Source organism: Mauremys reevesii, linkage group 10, assembly GCF_016161935.1.
Source record: "Mauremys reevesii isolate NIE-2019 linkage group 10, ASM1616193v1, whole genome shotgun sequence".
NCBI classification, from domain to species: Eukaryota; Metazoa; Chordata; order Testudines; family Geoemydidae; genus Mauremys; species Mauremys reevesii.
Genome location: NC_052632.1, coordinates 66,337,781 through 66,355,168, shown reverse-complemented (window position 1 = coordinate 66,355,168; position 17,388 = coordinate 66,337,781). Strand labels below are relative to the sequence as shown.

Below are 17,388 nucleotides of genomic sequence, written 5' to 3'. Positions count from 1 at the left end.
ACAGCACTTCCTACTGTATCTTATTACTCCTTAGCTACCTTATCTGGCTGAGATTATTTTTTCCCAGATAAGCCGTTGAAATGCTACACTGTATTTAATTGGGATCACTTCTGGTTTGTTCTTCAATTTGCATTTGTGAAAGCTGAAGTTCAGGTTTGTACAGCACAGTTACTGTGGCGGTTCCCTGGGCACAGCCACCACAGAGGTGGTTTTCATTTTTTGCTTTGGGGTTTCTCCTAGCCACAGCTTCTTTTGAATTTAACTTTGGATATGTGATTTCCAGGGTTTGTTATAGAGTAAAGCTCTCTCCAGCTACTCTATTTGCCTCTGGCCCTACTAAGTACCCTTGACATTTTTTCTTATACTCTTCAGTTTAATTCTGTGTCCCCTTCTTGCCCTAGTCCAGACCATTACTATTACTTCCAGCCCCTAAAATCACTCTTAATTCTCTTCTGTGCTCCCCGTTCAACCTCTTTTATGCTCTCTAATGCTCCTCAGTCTTGTGCCATATTCTCCTGGCCCTTGCCATTAATTCTGCTGCTTCTCCACTCCTCCTCAGTCCTCATCTCTCATGGTAGAAATCCCCTCTAGAGCTGAAGTGGAACTGAGAGAACACTTTACTTAGGCTGTCTGCACGTCCCAACTTTTATAATTCCTATACTGCCAGAGCTTCAGCTTCTAAAGCTACTGACTACTATCATTTTAGCTTTGAGTGGCTTATCTATTGGGTCATTCACTTAGTCTCATTAGGAGGCTTTTATTAGTAAGTGTAGTACAAACTTCTTTTCCAGCGCTATGATCTTCTCTTACAGAGTATTATCTGTGCATATTAGACTCCTCATTACCGTTCATCTCTAATTAAATTTTAAAAAGCTCTTTGAATATTTAACCTTTTGTTCTTTTTGTACAGAATCCTGGTGTTAGGGGCACTTAGTTTAACACTAGGACAAATTGACTGTGATGTGATCCTAACAGTTTTGACTGACAATGTATCATAAGATTTTGGAGGTCCAGGCAGTTCCTGTTTGTTCAAAAGAATTCTTTGTAAATGCAAATAGCTCTGACAGCATGCAACTTTTTTTGTATAATTAATGGGTTTTCGTCTTTATTCACAGATAGAGAAGACCAGTCCATTCTGTGCACGTAAGTAGAATCACTCTTTTAGTATATTTCAGGGTTCTGATGTTTATCTTGGTTCAGGGTGACTCAAAGCCCATTGAAGCCAGTGGATAGAGTCCCTTCATCATCCATGGGCTTGGGATCCAGCCTTTAGTGAAAGGCGTTTAACTATTTTTAAACTGATCAAATTATAAAGCAGTTGTAGGTGCAGGAGGAAGCATGTGACTAATAATTTTAATGACCTTCTGAAGTTCAGAAATTTCAGAGCTTACAGAAGGACTTGTGAGGAGCGTAGGTGGGTAAACTGTGTGTTTAGGAAACCCTTAGGAACATAAAGCCTCATGGACATTTGCTCGTGGTAGCTTAATGGAAAGCCTCAAGTCAGGGGTTAGTACAGAAGTAGGTGAGGAGTGTGCATGTTTTGTTGTTGCTTTTTGCCCCCTATTTATGTAGGCTATAACTGGATCTGTCCTGAAGAGAACGCCCAAGAACAGCACAAGCCCTTGAGGCTTGATCATCAGTAACTCTAGTAGCAGCACTCCTCAATTGCTTGGAGTCTATGCAGAAGGCATCAGCATGTTAATTCAGTGGGCTCAGTGACTCTGGCCATAGTATAGCTGTTCTGCATCCTTTACATTGCCTTCCTAGAGAGTAGTAAAGTGCCTTGAAGCTGACATTGTTTTTAAAGCTCCAATTGGTCTAAGCCTTAGCTGTTCTCAAAACCTCCTATTTGAGCCTTGGCCTGATGAGTGTCTGTGCTCAGGTAGCATCTGCTTTTAGAGATTTGATGGTTGAGCCGTGGTTGGAAGGTGGGCCTTAGTGTGTGGAACATACTGCACTCTGCAACCCCTCTGCTTGTTCTTCACTCCTGTTTAACAAAACATGTTAAGACTTAAGCACAGGTGTTTTAGATTTGGTTCCATATCTGTGACCGGCTCCTCCTCATCCCTTTTATCAGGTTGGAGCCCCTCAACTGGCTTTATTTGTTTGAATGTCAGTGAGGATGTTTTTGGTTGTTTTTATTGCATTAGATTTTGTGTTTGTTAGGCAGCACCCAGTTAGTCTCAGTGGAATTGGGGAGGGGGATGTGGTTCATAAATAAAAATCATCATAATTTGCAAAAGATGACACAGATGGTGATTATATTAGGAGCTGGAGGCAGGGGCGGCTCTAGCGATTTTGCCTCCCCAAGCACGGCGGCACACCACGGGGGGCGCTCTGCCAGTCGCCGGTCCTGCAGCTCTGGTGGGCCTCCCGCAGGCTGGTCCCTCCTGGCGACTGGCAGAGCGCCCCCCGCGGCATGCCGCCCCAAGCACGTGCTTGGCGTGCTGGGGCCTGGAGCGAAGTCAAGATCATACAGCGAAGTCATACTCAAATCCTCTCTGTGAGAGGTCACTCCCTCAACATGTGGTCTCTTGAGTCTATGACCATGGACCTCGATCCTGGTTTTAGAAAAAGCTATTATTGACCCACAATGTCTCAGACCCTGTAAGGTGAGGAGAACTACTCATTGGAACACTTTTATGCTAGGTCTAAGAAACACTAAAATTATGGGCCAGACCCTTAATTGGTATAAACTGCAGTAGAGCAACACAGATTTACAGCAGCTGAGAATGTGGCCCTGGATGTCTTTAATAAACTAAAATCCTTAGAATATTAAGGAGGCACTATAAACTGGCCATTTACTTCATTTTCCCAGGACAAGACTTGTCACTTTAAGAGAGCCCAATTTACGATGTGTACTTCCTTCCATTCTTGTGCTTTAGGTTTGTTTTTCCATTTGTCTCTCATCTCTTCCTGTTTTAACTCTTGAAGGTCTGCATTTTTATGGGAGAAAGCTTTCATTAAACCATGCCTTTGTTACAGCTTGCATTTCTGAAAGTCGTAGTACATGTACGGTACGTGCAGCAAATCTAAGCTTTCTTGATCCAACTTTGTAAGCCAGGATGAAGATGTCAGATTTCATACAACCCAATGGAAAGGAAATGGATTATTTATTGGATCTCACAAGTAATTCGTACAATGTAGAGATTCAAGACTGATTTGTTCTCTTTTGCTCTCTGTATCATTCTGCAACTACAGCAGCTGATTTTCCAGATGCTTAGAATAATTCTTGTGTGCTGGCAAGATTGTGGCCTTTACTTTAAAAATGCTATCAGAAGCTATGCTCTGTTTTAATTTAGTTCAAAAACACTAGGAAAGCTAAAATATATTTGAAGTGTAACTACTAGTGCTTTATCAGTTTTGTTGGCCTTATTTGGTTGCACAGAAAAAAAATTCTCTAGGCTTTTAGTTAGAGCACTAGAGTGCCAGCAATGAGCATTATTTTATCATTGTTAGAAATTGTCCTTTTGCTTAAAATATGATCCAAAAATGACTGAAGCATTCATAAAATTGATCTGGGATCTTTTCTGTAAATAGTTTCAGACTCAACATTTCCAAACCTTGCAACCTGAATTGCAACCAAAGATTATGTACCCATAAGTGCCTATTTCAATAGTTCTCAAACTTTTGTACTAGTGACCCCCTTTTACACAGCAAGCCTCTGAGTGAGACTCCCTTTATAAATTAAAAATACTTTATATTTAACATTATTATAAATGCTGGGGGTGAAGCAGGGCTTGGGGGTGGAGTCTGACAGCTCATGACCCCCCCATTGTAATAACCTCATGACCCCCTGTGGGGTCGTAACTCCTAGTTTGAGAACCCCTGGCCTATTTGCATAAGTGAATGTATTTTTGGATGCTGATGAAAATTGTATTGCTGATGTTTATTGCTCAGTGGGCATAGTCTGTGTGTTTTAATGCAGCCCCTCCATTCCCCTCTCCCCCACTCATCAGTACAGACCCCCACCTCACTTTGATTATTCATGCTCCTGACTTTGTGGGGATTGTGCAGTCATGCCCAACCCAGCCAAAACACCTGCAGAAGATGTACAGGCAAAAATTGTCCAGTCTAGTTTTAAATGTCCTGTTCTATGGGCTTGCACCGTTTCCCTCAGGAGAGTATTCCACTGTCTAAACACAGCTCAAAAAAGCCATCCAATATGTTTAAAAAAAAAAAATCTGCCTCTTCCTTTCTATCCAGATGGCCAAGCTGTGTATCCTTGCCTGCATCTCTGGCCTCAACTGTAGTAGCTGCTTCCTTTTGGGTGCTTAATACTAACCTCATCTCCAAGTACATCCAAGTATGATGCTTCCAAAATCCTCTTTCCTGCCTATCACTTAGGTCTCATTTTCATCCCATCACAACTAGCAATATCCCTTCATACACCTCTACCCCGAAATAACACTGTCCTCAGGAGCCAAAAATAAATAAATAAATAAATAAAATCTTACTGTGTTATAGGTGAAACCATGTTATATCGAACTTGCTTTGATCCACCAGAGTGCGCAGCCCCGCCCCCCCTCCCCCCCGGAGCACTGCTTTACCGCATTATATCCAAATTTGTGTTATATCGGGGAGAGGTGTACTACTCTAAGTAACTCTTCTCCATCTTTGCTATTTACAGTTTTTAAAATGGGTACACAGTGTCACCATGTTCCCACATGTTTCTAACCATGTTCTACAAGTTTGGCTCTATTAATCTTTCCTCGTCAGTCTCTAACACTCAAAACATGTGTTCTCTGAACTCCTTCAAATCCATCTTTTTGGTACTGAGGTACCCTGGGCTACATACAATATTTAAGGTGCAGACTCCTGAAGAATCTTATCGAAAAGGGCTCTTACCTCTCTGCTCATGGTGTGTGCCTTCTGTGACTATTGCCCCAAATTGCTTGTTTGCTCTGCTGTAGGATACTGCTGACTTGTATCCAATCTCTTTCTTAGCACTTCACCCTCAAATCTTTGAGCACATCCTTGTGCAGTCACATCAGCTACGTCCTGTTGCTTGCATTTGGTTCATTGTAACTGTAGCTGTTTGTTGTGATAAAACACCACAATCAAGGATTCTCTAGCTTTCCTCCACACTCCTGGATTATACTTCCTCCCAATTCACTGTGTTCATTAGATTGATTTATTTGCGCCACAAACATTTTATCTTGCAAGTGAATCTATTCTGAATTTGAACTACCTTCTTTGCATCCATTCCTTACCACATTCAGTTCAGCTACCTCAGGATCACCAGGCTTCTTTATTATATTCCCACTCTGACAGGTTTTTTTTTTATTAAATCAGATGTAGATCCAGATTATGAGTGTGTACATTTCTCTGGCTTTTACAACTTTTAAAAATTACTATTAAAAAAAAGTCAATTTGTTGAAAAGAACTGTCGTGCTGAGGACTTTCTAGACTGTTAACTAATGTTTCTGGCTGCTAAAATTAAGTACATAACAATTTTAATGTTATTGAAATCTATATTAAAGGCTAAAAATGTGAAAGCAACTTTTAAGTTTGCACATTTTAAAGTGCAACAATTCAAGAAATGCAAAGCTAATAAAGTTCCAACAATGCTGTATCAGATGAGTTCTATACACCTGTAGGTAGGTGTGTGTGTGTGTACAACCAAAAGAGGGATTATTGCATAATTTCTGTGTTTTTAAATTGAAGACATGTCTGTCATTAGCAGTTTTCTGACGGAAATAGTTTCAAACCCTAATTGGTACCCACACTTCATTTAGGGGCGTTAGGTGGAGAGGGGATGAGTTCCTACTTGTTACTACTTCTGCTGTTTGGCTAAAGATTGTTTTGTGCAAGCCTGGGTTTAAAAGGTAGTAGCACGTTGGTTTATATTGCAATGGTTGTAGCTTTATACTGGGAAAGCATAGTATCCTATGTATCTATAAATGAAGGTTTAGAATCTGTAGAATTTAGTGCAAATTCTTGAGACTAAGAAGATTCTGTATTTTTCACACCTGTGAGCTGCTTCTGATGCTAAATGGTTGTTTTGGGAGGGCAGAGGGAGATCTTGCTGTGCATGTGTCATAACTATAAAGGGAAGGGTAACAACCCTCCTGTGTACAATACTATAAAATCCCTCCTGGCCAGAGACACCAAAATCCTTTTATCTGTAAAGGGTTAAGAAGCTCAGGTAACCTGGCTGACACCTGACCCAAAGGACCAATAAGGGGACAAAATATTGGGGTTGGGGGGGGGGAAGCTTTTGTTTGTGTGCTCTTTGTTTTGGGGGTTGTTCGCTCTTGGGACTAAGAGGGACCAGACATCAATCCAGGCTCTCCAAATCTTTCTAAACCAGTCTCTCATATTTCAAACTTGTAAGTAACAGCCAGGCAAGGCGTGTTAGTTTTATCTTTGTTTCCTCAACTTGTAAATGTTCCTTTTGCTAGAGTGTTTACCTCTGTTTGCTGTAACTTTGAACCTAAGGCTGGAGGGGGTTCCTCTGGACTCTTTTAATCTGATTACCCTGTAAAGTTATTTTCCATCCTGATTTTACAGAGATTATTTTACCTTTTTCTTTAATTAAAATTCTTTTAAGAACTTGATTGATTTTTCATTGTTTTAAGATCCAAGGGTTTTGGATCTGTGTTCACCAGGACTAATTGGTGAGGATATACTCTCAAGCCTACCCAGGAAAAGGGGTGTAAGGACTTGGGGGGAGGAATTAGTCTCAAATCTGCCCAGGAAAGGGGCTGGGGGTTAGGGACTTGGGAAAACATTTGGGAGAAGGCAGAGTTCCAAGTGGCTCTCCCCTAAGATTTGAAACACGCTTGGTGGTGGCAGCTTACTGTTAACCTAAGCTGGTAAATAAGCTTGAGGGTCTTTCATGCGTGTCCCAGACCTTTACTGGACAATCACTCTCATCCAGTTGTCCCAGCAGCAGCTCCAGTTTGACTTAACTGGTTAGAGTGGATGAGAAGGGACAAATGTGCACAGATGTCACAGAATGGGTAGGATTTCATAGCAGTTGCCTAATAAGCATGCTCAGAAGTGATTTCTCAATCCCTTATAATTTTTCGCCAACCTAAACAAAGGCACTAGTCCTCAGTAAGGACCATGGGCCAGATTTTTAAAGGTATTTAGGAGCATAAAGATGGGGGGTATGGTATTTTTGAAAATCCCAATAGGTGCCTAACTGCCATTAATTTCAACAGGGCTGATTTCCATAGGAGTTAAGCACCTAGGACCAACATCAATATGCAGTTGAGTGCATCAGGCTTCAGTCATTTTGACTAAAGAGTATGGTTAGAATTTTTTTTCCTTTCTCCCATTGTTCTAGAACTTAACTAGCTGAAGGGCAGAGGTGAAAGTAAGCTGATACACCCTGGTACGGCGTACTGGCAAGAGCCTGTGTGCTGTACCGGGGCAGATCAGCTTCCCCTGGCAGCAATTTAAAGGGCCTGGGGCTCCCAGCAGTGGCTGGAGCCCTGGGCCCTTTAAATTGCTGCCAGAGCCCTGCTGCTGGAGCCCTGGGGAAGCGGCGGGGCTCGGGTGGCGATATAAAGGGCCCAGGGTGCCTGCCACAGCTACCAGAGCCCCGGGTCCTTTAAATCGTCCCCGGAGCCCTGGGGAAGCGGTGGGTCTCGGGCGGCAATATAAAGGGCCTGGGGCGCCTGCTGCAGCTACCTCCTCAGGGCCTTTAAATCGTTCCCGGAGCCCTGGGGTAGCGGTGGTGGGACTCCAGCGGCTATTCAAAGGATCTGGGGCTGCAGCAGCCGCTACAGCCCCGGACCTTAAAATAGCCGCCGGAGCCCCACTGCTGCCTCCCAAGGGCTCCGGGGACGATTTAAAGGGTCCGGGGCTCCGGTAGCTGCTACTGCCCCGGGCCCTTTAAAATTGTCCCCGCAGCCTGCCAGAGCCCTGGGGTAGTGGCAGCAGGGCTCTGGCAGCAATTTAAAGGGCCAGGGGCTCAGCCACCGCGACAGCCCTGGGCTCTTTAACTTGCCGCCAGAGCACCGTCGCTGCTACCCCAGGGCTCCGGGGAAGATTTAAAGGGCCCAGGGTGATAGTGGCAGCCGGAGCCCCGGGCCCTTTAAATCACCGTCCGAGGCCCCGGCTGCCACGGCTACTCGGGGGCTCTGGCAGTGCAGCTCAGGTGGCGATTTAAAGGGCTCAGGGCTCCCACTGCTGCTATCCTCTGGGGCCCTTTAAATCACCACCCGAGCCCCGCTGCTGGAGCCCTGGGGTAGCGGCAGCAGTGCTCTGGTGGTGATTTAAAGGCCCAGGGGCTCCCGGCTGCCACTACTGCAGCAGAGCCCCAGGCCCTTTAAAGCTCTGCCACAGGCCAGGGCCCCCTCTGATGGTGATTTAAAGTGCCCAGGGCTCCACTGCAGTAGTAGCAGCTGGAGCCCCGGGCCCTTTAAATCAACCTTGGGGCTCCTAGCCGCCTCTGCAGCTGGTAGCTCCGGGGGTGATTTAAAGGGCCCGGGCTCCCAGCTGCTGCTACCACAGCCCCAGCCCCTTTAAATCCTGATTTAAAGCACCGGGGTATTTAAAGGCCCCACCTCTTCTAGTAGAGGCCCCGCCCCCTCCTAAGGACTCCAGAGTACCAGTAAGTCCTTTAAGTTACTTTCACTCCTGCTGAAGGGAGTTCGCTCAAACTTAAAACACACCCACCCTTCAAGTAGAGGCAAAACATGGAAAAATTCAGTTCAAAAGGTGGAGGTTTTAGATGTTAGAAAACAATATTTTAAAAACTGTTGAGCACTACTGGGCGCCCACTATAACGATCCCCATGAGAATTCAAGCCATGTTACTTTTTCAATTCTATTTACTATTTTACAAATTTGTTTCCTTTAATTTTTATATATTATAAGTAGGGTGACCCCCAGATAGCAACTGTGGAAAAACAGGACAAGGGGTGGAGGGTAATAAGTGCCTATATAAGAAAAAAGTCCCCTCAAACTGGACTGTCCCTTTAAAAAGGGGACATCTGGTCTCCCTAATTATAAGCTACTGTCAGTCAGTCTAGTTTAGGAAGTGGCAGCTAATCCCCAGAAGAGCTGGTGAGGCTGAGGCTGGACTGTGATCTCTCTTTACCACCCCTTGGGCACCAGCCCCACAAGAGGCACCACAGACCTACACCAGGCATCAAAGCCAATTCAAAGGCTGGTGCAGGCAAACACCTCTGCCTGGCTTCTCCCCCACACAGACTCCATGTGTAACTCCAGGGCAGGGGGTAGAGCTTTCTGCTGAACTGAGGCTGCTTGGACTCTTTCAAGCATATATACGTTTAGCAAACTTTCACAGTAGGCTCACTGAGCCCAATTCTGAGTGATGCCTCTCTAGAGTTACTGCTAGTATGGAATAAAGTTAGGGGTGAAGGTATTGTAAAGCTCTCAGATTCTCAGTGTGGAGCCTGCCAAGCACCACCAGTGTAACTTAGAACAGACCCAAGAGGCTTTCCACATGGCCAGAATATCCAGAATGCAGAGAGCTCTAGCCACATCCGCACTCACCCCTATGCCAGGAACTTAAGGCTCTTACACTGGGCCTATACCTCTCAGAATCTGACCTGGTGTAATGATCAGCCATGGGGACGCAGAGCAAATCCAGCTGCCAGACTAGTGTAGAAAGGCTGGAATGCAGCTGAGAACTAGGGCCAGTAGTGTGCTTTCATTCTTCTATCGATGTGCTGCCTCTATTTATTATGGAGAAATGGGATTTAAGCTTTCAGAATGTCTCAGATACGTGACCAGTCTGTCTAGTTCTTCAGAGCCAGGATCAAAGAGCAGTGGCCAGACTTTGGGAGATAGGATCCCATACTCCCACTTATGAACAATCCAGAAATACATGCTGAGATTTATAGATCACCACAAGAGAGGGCCATACACCTCCTGGGAGGTCAGGGGCCCTGCTGTGGAGTAGATCTTGTGCAGGGTTCAGTTCCAAAACCCTGAAAGATACTTGTCATACAAAGCCCCACCTGGAAACCTATAATAGGGAAGACAGTGACCAGGTGCTGGGAAGGGGAGTGAAGATGATAAAGACCCATGAGGGGAGAGAGCTAGGAGGAAAACATGGTACCAGAGTTTCTTTCAGCTATTTTACCTACTGTAGGGCATGACAACAATAGAGTATATTTCTGGCATGCCAGAACCAGTGTCTTTGGAAGGTGATTCTTTGGGGTACTATGTCATGACAGATCAGCATGACCAGGGCTAGGCTACAGGTCAGTAGTTCCAGGAAGGACTCTATCCAAGATGCTGGTCACCAAGATTTCAATTGGTTGAACAAGCAAAACACACAAGTCACCCTACACATACCTAGATGGTTGGGGAGGTGAGGGTGGGAGGGAAAAGGGGTGAATCTGGGCCAAGCAATTTTAGCCCTGCATAGTTTGATATAATCAGTTTTCACATATATGTGATGTTTATCAGTGGGATCAAGCATAAACCTTGAAGCTACAATGTGCCCTTCAGATTACAGATACTACCTATTTTGCTTAATGGATAGTAGCCCATCAGACCTGTCAATCTCCATAGTCTTTTAGCGAAGATCAAGTGCAGCATGTTAGATACATCTTCTATCAAGAGATTGTGTCTCTTATAACCAGACTCGATCTAATGGGTCTTTACCCCATTTCTAGCTGCTGTGATCCTATCTGTTTTGTATTGCATGCAAGAGCATTTGACATTTAGGAGCCTGTTTAAACTTTTCAATGTCCACTTCAAAATAAAGTAAATAAGCCTCACAATTCATGTGCAGAAAACAGGAGGGTGATCAGCCAGCTTGGAAGAAAGGGGTTAAAGAGAAAGCACAGAGCCAAATATTAAGTAACTTAAGAGCTGCTGTATGGTAATATAATTACAAGTAAAATGATGCCATATATGGTAATACTCCCAGGGATTTAAGAGAAAGCCCAGTGATGGGCACTGTTGCCCTGGGAGAGAGGAAATGCAGTTCATGTAGCGATGAACTGCAAATAACCTTTCATAAATAGTTCAAAGCTCAGGGCTTGTTAGAAGAAAGTTTTTTTATTTTTCCAAAAGGCAACGTTGTAAGGTAGATTTGTTTGAAAACTCTGTATGCAGAAGACTTCAGATTGGTGTGCTTAGCTTGGAATCATTCCCAGGACACTTAATTTTTATCAATAAAACATGGAAATGTTTCAACTCTGAAGCCCACGCAAGGGGGGGGGGGGAGGGGCAGAAAATCAGTCTTCTAAAGTTTAGAAGACTGATTTTCTGCCTCCCCTTGTGTGGGCTTCAGAGTTTAGAATCTAAACTATGCAAACTAACCCAATCCTGTGAAAAGCAGCCTGTTCATCCCAATTAATCTTGTTAAACTTCTGCAAACAAGAACAATTCTCATCATGGAGTATCTACCATAGGAGGGAATTGTACAGAAAAAAATTATATTTCCTAATTAGGAAAAGGAGAACTGTAATTGATGCAGTGAAATATTTCCAACTTCAAAGGACCTGATTAAATGTCAATGGGAGTTTGTATTTGTTTTTGTAAATCCACTTAATGCAAAAAAACAAAGGGGCCTGATTCTTATTTAGACTAAGATCTCTTGATGCTGTTTTGGTAGCGTGAAGGGACATTAAAAGGAGTTTAAATTATATTCATACCCACTTTAAGGCCCTTTCAAATGGCCAGGGGAGTGCAAAGGGACATCTTAGGTTATGTCTAAACTACAATTGCTGAGTAGGACTCAGCTTATGTAAATATATCCACACTAGTTTTAACCTAGCTAGTGGAGTACTGACAGTGGCAGCATGGGGTGGCTAGCCTGTGCTGAAGCCAAGTAATTACCCAGGATTCTGGGCAGGCATGGTCACACGGAAGCCTATGCCACCACATCTACACTGGCAGTACCCAAGCTAGCTAGATTAAAGATGGCTCAGGTACGTCTATACAAACTGCCATTACACTCCAGGATTGTGGTGTAGAACTACCTTTTGTTAAAATGAGACCTGGGGCCACAGGAATCTAGAAGAGGCCAGATAGAGTAACATTAGGTGTAGGGAAGGAATGGTTGGGCTCAGTATAGTTCAACTCTGAAGTGTAAAAATGGTAGCCTCTCACTCAGATCTGCTCCCAACAGTCTCATTTCAGAGTCAGGTGTGTTTACTTTAGTGCCAAAGATAAATGTTTGATGCTTTTGACTGTTAGCCCACCAGAGCTCTGGGCAGAATGAGTTGGATTCTTTTTTGGCTCATACATGCTTGTTAAGTGAACTAAGTTTCAGTTGCAGGACCAGATGTGCCCCTCACCTATATCTGTATTGAAAACAGAGCTATAGAGATTTATTAAAAATTTAACCAGCAAAGCTGTTATTACTGGGGAGTCAGAAAGAACCCAGCTTGGCTTCCAGATCCCAGGCTGATTTTGCAGTTGTTGCAGGAGGCAGGGAGAAGGACATTATTTTATTTGCAAACAAACTTGATCTGGAAATCCATTGAGAGACACTCAGTGTGGGAATAGAGCCCCACTGCACCAATTCACAGTCGCTTTACCATTTAGAACTGCGCCAGTTGGTTTCCTCACACCAAGGAGCCCTCTGCAAGAGATGCACACAGCAATCTTATTGGGCCAGATCCTGGCCTCTAGAGGATCCAAGCTCAATGGGCGTTTCACCACTGTCTTCAAAGGGAGCCAGATCATTCCCATAGTGGAGATTTTTATAAAATCTGAGCAATTAGCTCCAGTATTAAAATAGACTATGGAGTGCAAATGATTCTTGCCACTGCTGTTGAGTCCCCCACCATCCCACTTTGTAGTTATATTATTCACCTTAAAATATTAGCAGACTTATGTCCTTCCCCTCCCCCCAAGCTTTTTATAAATACTCAAATATTCCCAAAGTGAGAAGAATGGTCTTTCAAACATGCATGATGTCTTAGGATCACCTTAAATGGACCAATAGCCAGTCAAGCTACAAAAAGAACAAAGCTAGGGCCCTCAGCCCATGTTCATGGCATACTGAACTCAGGTAGAATGTGGGGTGTGCAAGAGATGGCAGGGTGGGGGTAGGATGCTGAACTTGATTGGTACAGTATTCATGCTCTTACTATTTACCTTAAATACATCACCACAGCATGGAGGGAACCCAAGAGTCACCTGTGTTTTATTTCTCTTTCAAATCCCCTCCCCCTAGAGGTGAATCTGGTGCAGGTAAAACAGAAAATACCAAGAAGGTCATTCAATACCTGGCTTTTGTTGCTTCCTCGCATAAGGGCAAGAAGGACACCAGTATCACTGTAAGTGGCCTCTTCCATATTCAATAGCTTGCTGCTTTCCTTTTTAGTTTAACTTGTAGTTTATCAGGACTGTACTTGCCAACTATGCTAACAGCAAGTCAATTAAGTGATCAAAATGTTTGCTACTTCCATGTCTCGCCAAATAGTTGACATATTAAGAGTACACAATTATGTCACAGTTTCATGTTTATGGAAAAAACCCCACTGACTTTGTTTGACATCCTCTTAGGCACAAAGTCAGAATGTACTCTGCTGGAAGAGAATATTCATAGCTTTCCATAGGGATATCATCTATTTATAGTCTAGAATGGACTGCATGAGCTTCACAAGGAGTTATATTCCTTATTTTACCTTTGCCTCTTGGCAACTAAAACAAAAAAATGTAGAAAAGCCTTTAAATAACATTGTTCAGCTCTATTAGGAAAAAGTATTTGAACAAGATCAAAAGCAGCTAGGCACTTGGGAGCCTCTGTCCCAGTGATCTACAGTGTGACAAAGACTATGTCTGCATTACAGCAGCACTTCAGTTACATCTCTGTAGCATAAACAGAAGGATTCTTCCTGCACTGTAGGGAATCTACTCCACCCCAAGAGGCAGTAGCTCAGTGAAGTAATTCTTGTCAATTTAGCTGCATCTACACTAGGGGTTAGGTCAACCAACCTACCTACCTTACACAGGGTGAGGAATTTTTCATAAACCTGTGTGATGAAGCAAGGTTGAGCCAATTTTTAGGTTTTTGAAAAGTTTACCCAACATTGATTTTATAAAAGCTGTAGCAATTCAAATTTATGACACTGTCACAGGGTGCACCACTCAGCACCAGACTGGTACCTCCTCCTGGTACACTGGAGATTACCTCAAGATGGAGATCCCTCCCATACACCATCACTCTGTCTCTGCTGTCTGCCTGCAGCTCCTCTCACAGCCTCAGGAACCCCAATGTCCTCTTCATGGCTCAGCCCTCCAGCCATGTTACTGTCCATGTTCCCCCCTTCCAGGGAGGTTTAGCACCTCAATAGTCCTAGGCAGTCTTTCTACTCACTGCCTCTGTACCCTTCTCCCAGTGGCTGGTCAGGGAACTCAGACTGGTCATCTTTTCCAGGTTCCAGCCTAGGTTCCCTCAGCTCAGCAGTCTGAGCCATTTCTCTTTATAGCCTCACTGGTATAACCCTGGGCTTCTTCCTACTGCTGGGTCCCCTTTTCTTCTTAAGCCTGCCAGTTCCTAACGGGCACCTCCCTCTTCTCAGGGAGCAAATGCAATCTCTACTCAGACCTCCCTTTCTTCTGAGGGTATCTCCACCTTTTCCCAGCAGCTCCTGGACTTTATAAGCCCCACCTATTCCTGCCCAGCTGAGCCTCCTTAATCAGCTGCCTATTGTTTTAATTGGCCCAACTGGCCTGCATTAAACCCCCCTACAGGGTGAGTGTGGGATAGTCACCCCATCACAGACACAATGGGCCTGCCTCAGTAAGAGATTTCAGTGCACCAGGAATGCAGCATTAGGCCCAACATGCAGGACTGGCTGGCTCAGACAGGGGCTTGGTAATAGAATATGAAGTGTTTTTCTTTTTCAGGTCATCAGTTAAAATCTAGCTCAGGTTGGTAGTGACTAGAAGTTGAACCATTAGATGGCTGTTTAGACTATGTGAATGAGACAGTCTTACCAGTCCCTGATAGATAAGTATCCACAGCACAGACCAAGTGTGGGGAAGCTTGTGCTGCCCTTGCTGTTCCTATACCTATTATGGTGACAAATAGAGAACTCCAGAGTCTCCAGGGCTTCATTCCGGCACCTTTCACCAGCATTATGTTCCCTGAAAACTGAGAATAAAGGCCTGGTATTCCTGAGGTGGAGCACTTCTGAAAAATCAGGCCCTAAATGTGTACGTGTTCAGTGGCCTGTGGGAAATGAACTGATGGTTTCAAGGCCATTCCTAATGGCCAGCTAGCCACTTTGCCACTACAGCTGTTGCTAACTGATACTCTTTCGGGAAGACGCAAGGGCTAAGCACTGAACTGGCCCTGAGACTGATCTGGCCCTGAGACCGATCTATCCTCTCACCCCTGAAAGTGAATCCTGTCAAGCAAGGACTGAGGCAGAATGATTAGGAGAAACCCAAACTTCTCTCTGTTCTAAGGGGAAATAGAAAACTTCCATGTCTGGGGCTTCTGACTCAGCACTTATATTTACTTTAAAAATCTCTGGCTGCATTAAATGCCCCAGAGGAGGCTTAGGAATTTATCCTGAAAAAAAATATTCTTTGGCTTGTATTGAGGGAATAATTTTATGCCTGATCCAAAGTCCATTGAAGTCCATGGACAAACTTCTGCTGGCTCAAATGGAGTTTGGATCAGTTTTTTTTATAATCAACTCCTAAAATGAACTGTGTGTGCACTGTAGTTGTACTCTTGGTATGTCTATAACAGATTGTTCCCATTTGTTTCCCCCAGTTTAATTTGCATAGAGAAACTGTTTGTTATTTTTATGTAGAAAAATAAAACAAAAGAGAGCCACAAATGTATGTGTGATGGAAATAATACTGATGTTTGTTTTATACCACATTATTCAACTACAGCAAGGTCCATCTTTTGCTTACGTGAGTAACTTAGACTGTTCGATGTGTGTTAAAGGCACTGAGTGTAGATCTGCATGCTATTGTTGCACCAAAAAATTAAGATTTTTGTTGAAATATATAATTCTTGTATCACATGACAAAAAGCAACAATAGCACCAATGTTCACACGTATTAACCCTAACTGTGTCAAGCTCCAGGAAAAGATGAAGTCTGACACAGAGGGTTGTCTTTCAAGTGTCACCGTTTTCTATGTGTGTGTGCGTATCCAAATTTTCATAGTTTGAATGAATTTTCCCACGATCCTGAAAGAGCTAATCAGCCTGAAATTTGATCATATGATTTCTGAATGAAAGCACCCAGAGACTTTCTGTGCTTCAGGTTGAACTTTTTAGGACTGTTGTGAAATAATTCCCAAACCATCACAGTGTGTGATTGATTTGTAACTCTGCATGCTTTCCATTTGATATTGCTTATGATTCTGCATTTTCCTACAACCGTGGAGAATTATGCATGTCTGAAAAATGTTGCATGCTTCCCAACTTGCTCCTACAATTAGTAATAGTACAAAAGGGTTTCAATGTGTCTTCTGCTCTTTTATTAGTGTGGTTCTTGAGATGCAATGTTGCTTGTGAGTTTCCACTCAGATTTAGGTTAAGATTAAGGATCACGTTAGAGGACATATCAGAGGTTAAGCTATTTGTTGATGGTATTTAATATTTTATTTGACACGCTGCTTTGAAATTTCTCATCTAATTTCTATCTACGATGGACTAAATTCACTGCTAGTGTAGACAACTGAGGTTAGTGCTTACAGTAGCTGCAGATTTGGAACTATGGCCTGCTCTACACTGGGGTGGGAGGGGGAATCGATCTAAGTTATGCAACTTCAGCTACGTGAATAACGTAGCTGAAGTCAACGTACTTAGATCGACTTACCATGGTGTCTTCACCACAGTGAGTCAACTGCTGCCTCTCCCCTGTCAACTCTGCCTGCACCTCTCACCGAGCTGGAGTACAGGAGTTGACAGGAGAGCACTTGGGGATCAATTTATCGTGACTAGACTAGTCCCTGCTGGATCGATCACTGCCCGCCCATCAGCCGGTAATGAAGACATACCCTATGACTAGATAACCAGTGATTTGTACTGTACAGTGTAAGCCACACTAGGAAAGTATAGGTCTTTGTGCCATTCTAATGACTGACCCAAGGCTCTGTTATAGCTCTTCACTAATGAAGTTGCTTCTTTAACTCAAGCAGTGGAGGGATATGCTTAGTGCTCTAGAACACAGGTTCTCAACCTTTTTCTTTCTGAGCCCCCTCTCCCTCCAACATGCTATAAGAACTCCTCGGCCCACCTGTGCCACAACAACTGCTTTTATGCATATAAAAGCCAGGGCATACATTAGTGGGTAGCAAGCAGGGCAATTGCCCAGGGCCCCATGCCACAGGGGACCCACAAAGCTAAGTTGCTTAGGCTTCGGCTTCAGCCCTGGATGGCGGGGCTCAGGGCCTGGCGATTCAGCCCCATGTGGTGGGGCTTTGGCTTTCTGCCCTGGGCCCCAGCAAGTCTAATCCCAGCCCTGCTTG

At 43.9% G+C, this 17,388-nt stretch overlaps 1 protein-coding gene across 7 annotated transcripts in view; it reads left to right on the top strand.

Moving 5' to 3' along the window:
* MYH11 (myosin heavy chain 11) overlaps positions 1 to 17,388 on the top strand; it is a 98,867-nt gene that overhangs the window by 38,939 nt on the left and 42,540 nt on the right. For 5 of the 7 annotated variants that reach the window (XM_039491798.1, XM_039491796.1, XM_039491797.1 and 2 more), the window contains 3 exons: positions 1,116 to 1,143; positions 13,120 to 13,222; positions 15,801 to 15,821. In XM_039491798.1, the coding sequence (XP_039347732.1) occupies positions 1,116 to 1,143; positions 13,120 to 13,222; positions 15,801 to 15,821 (152 nt within the window). The remainder of the gene's footprint in view (positions 1 to 1,115; positions 1,144 to 13,119; positions 13,223 to 15,800; positions 15,822 to 17,388) is intronic. The other 2 variants (XM_039491799.1, XM_039491802.1) reach the window with 1 other exon arrangement.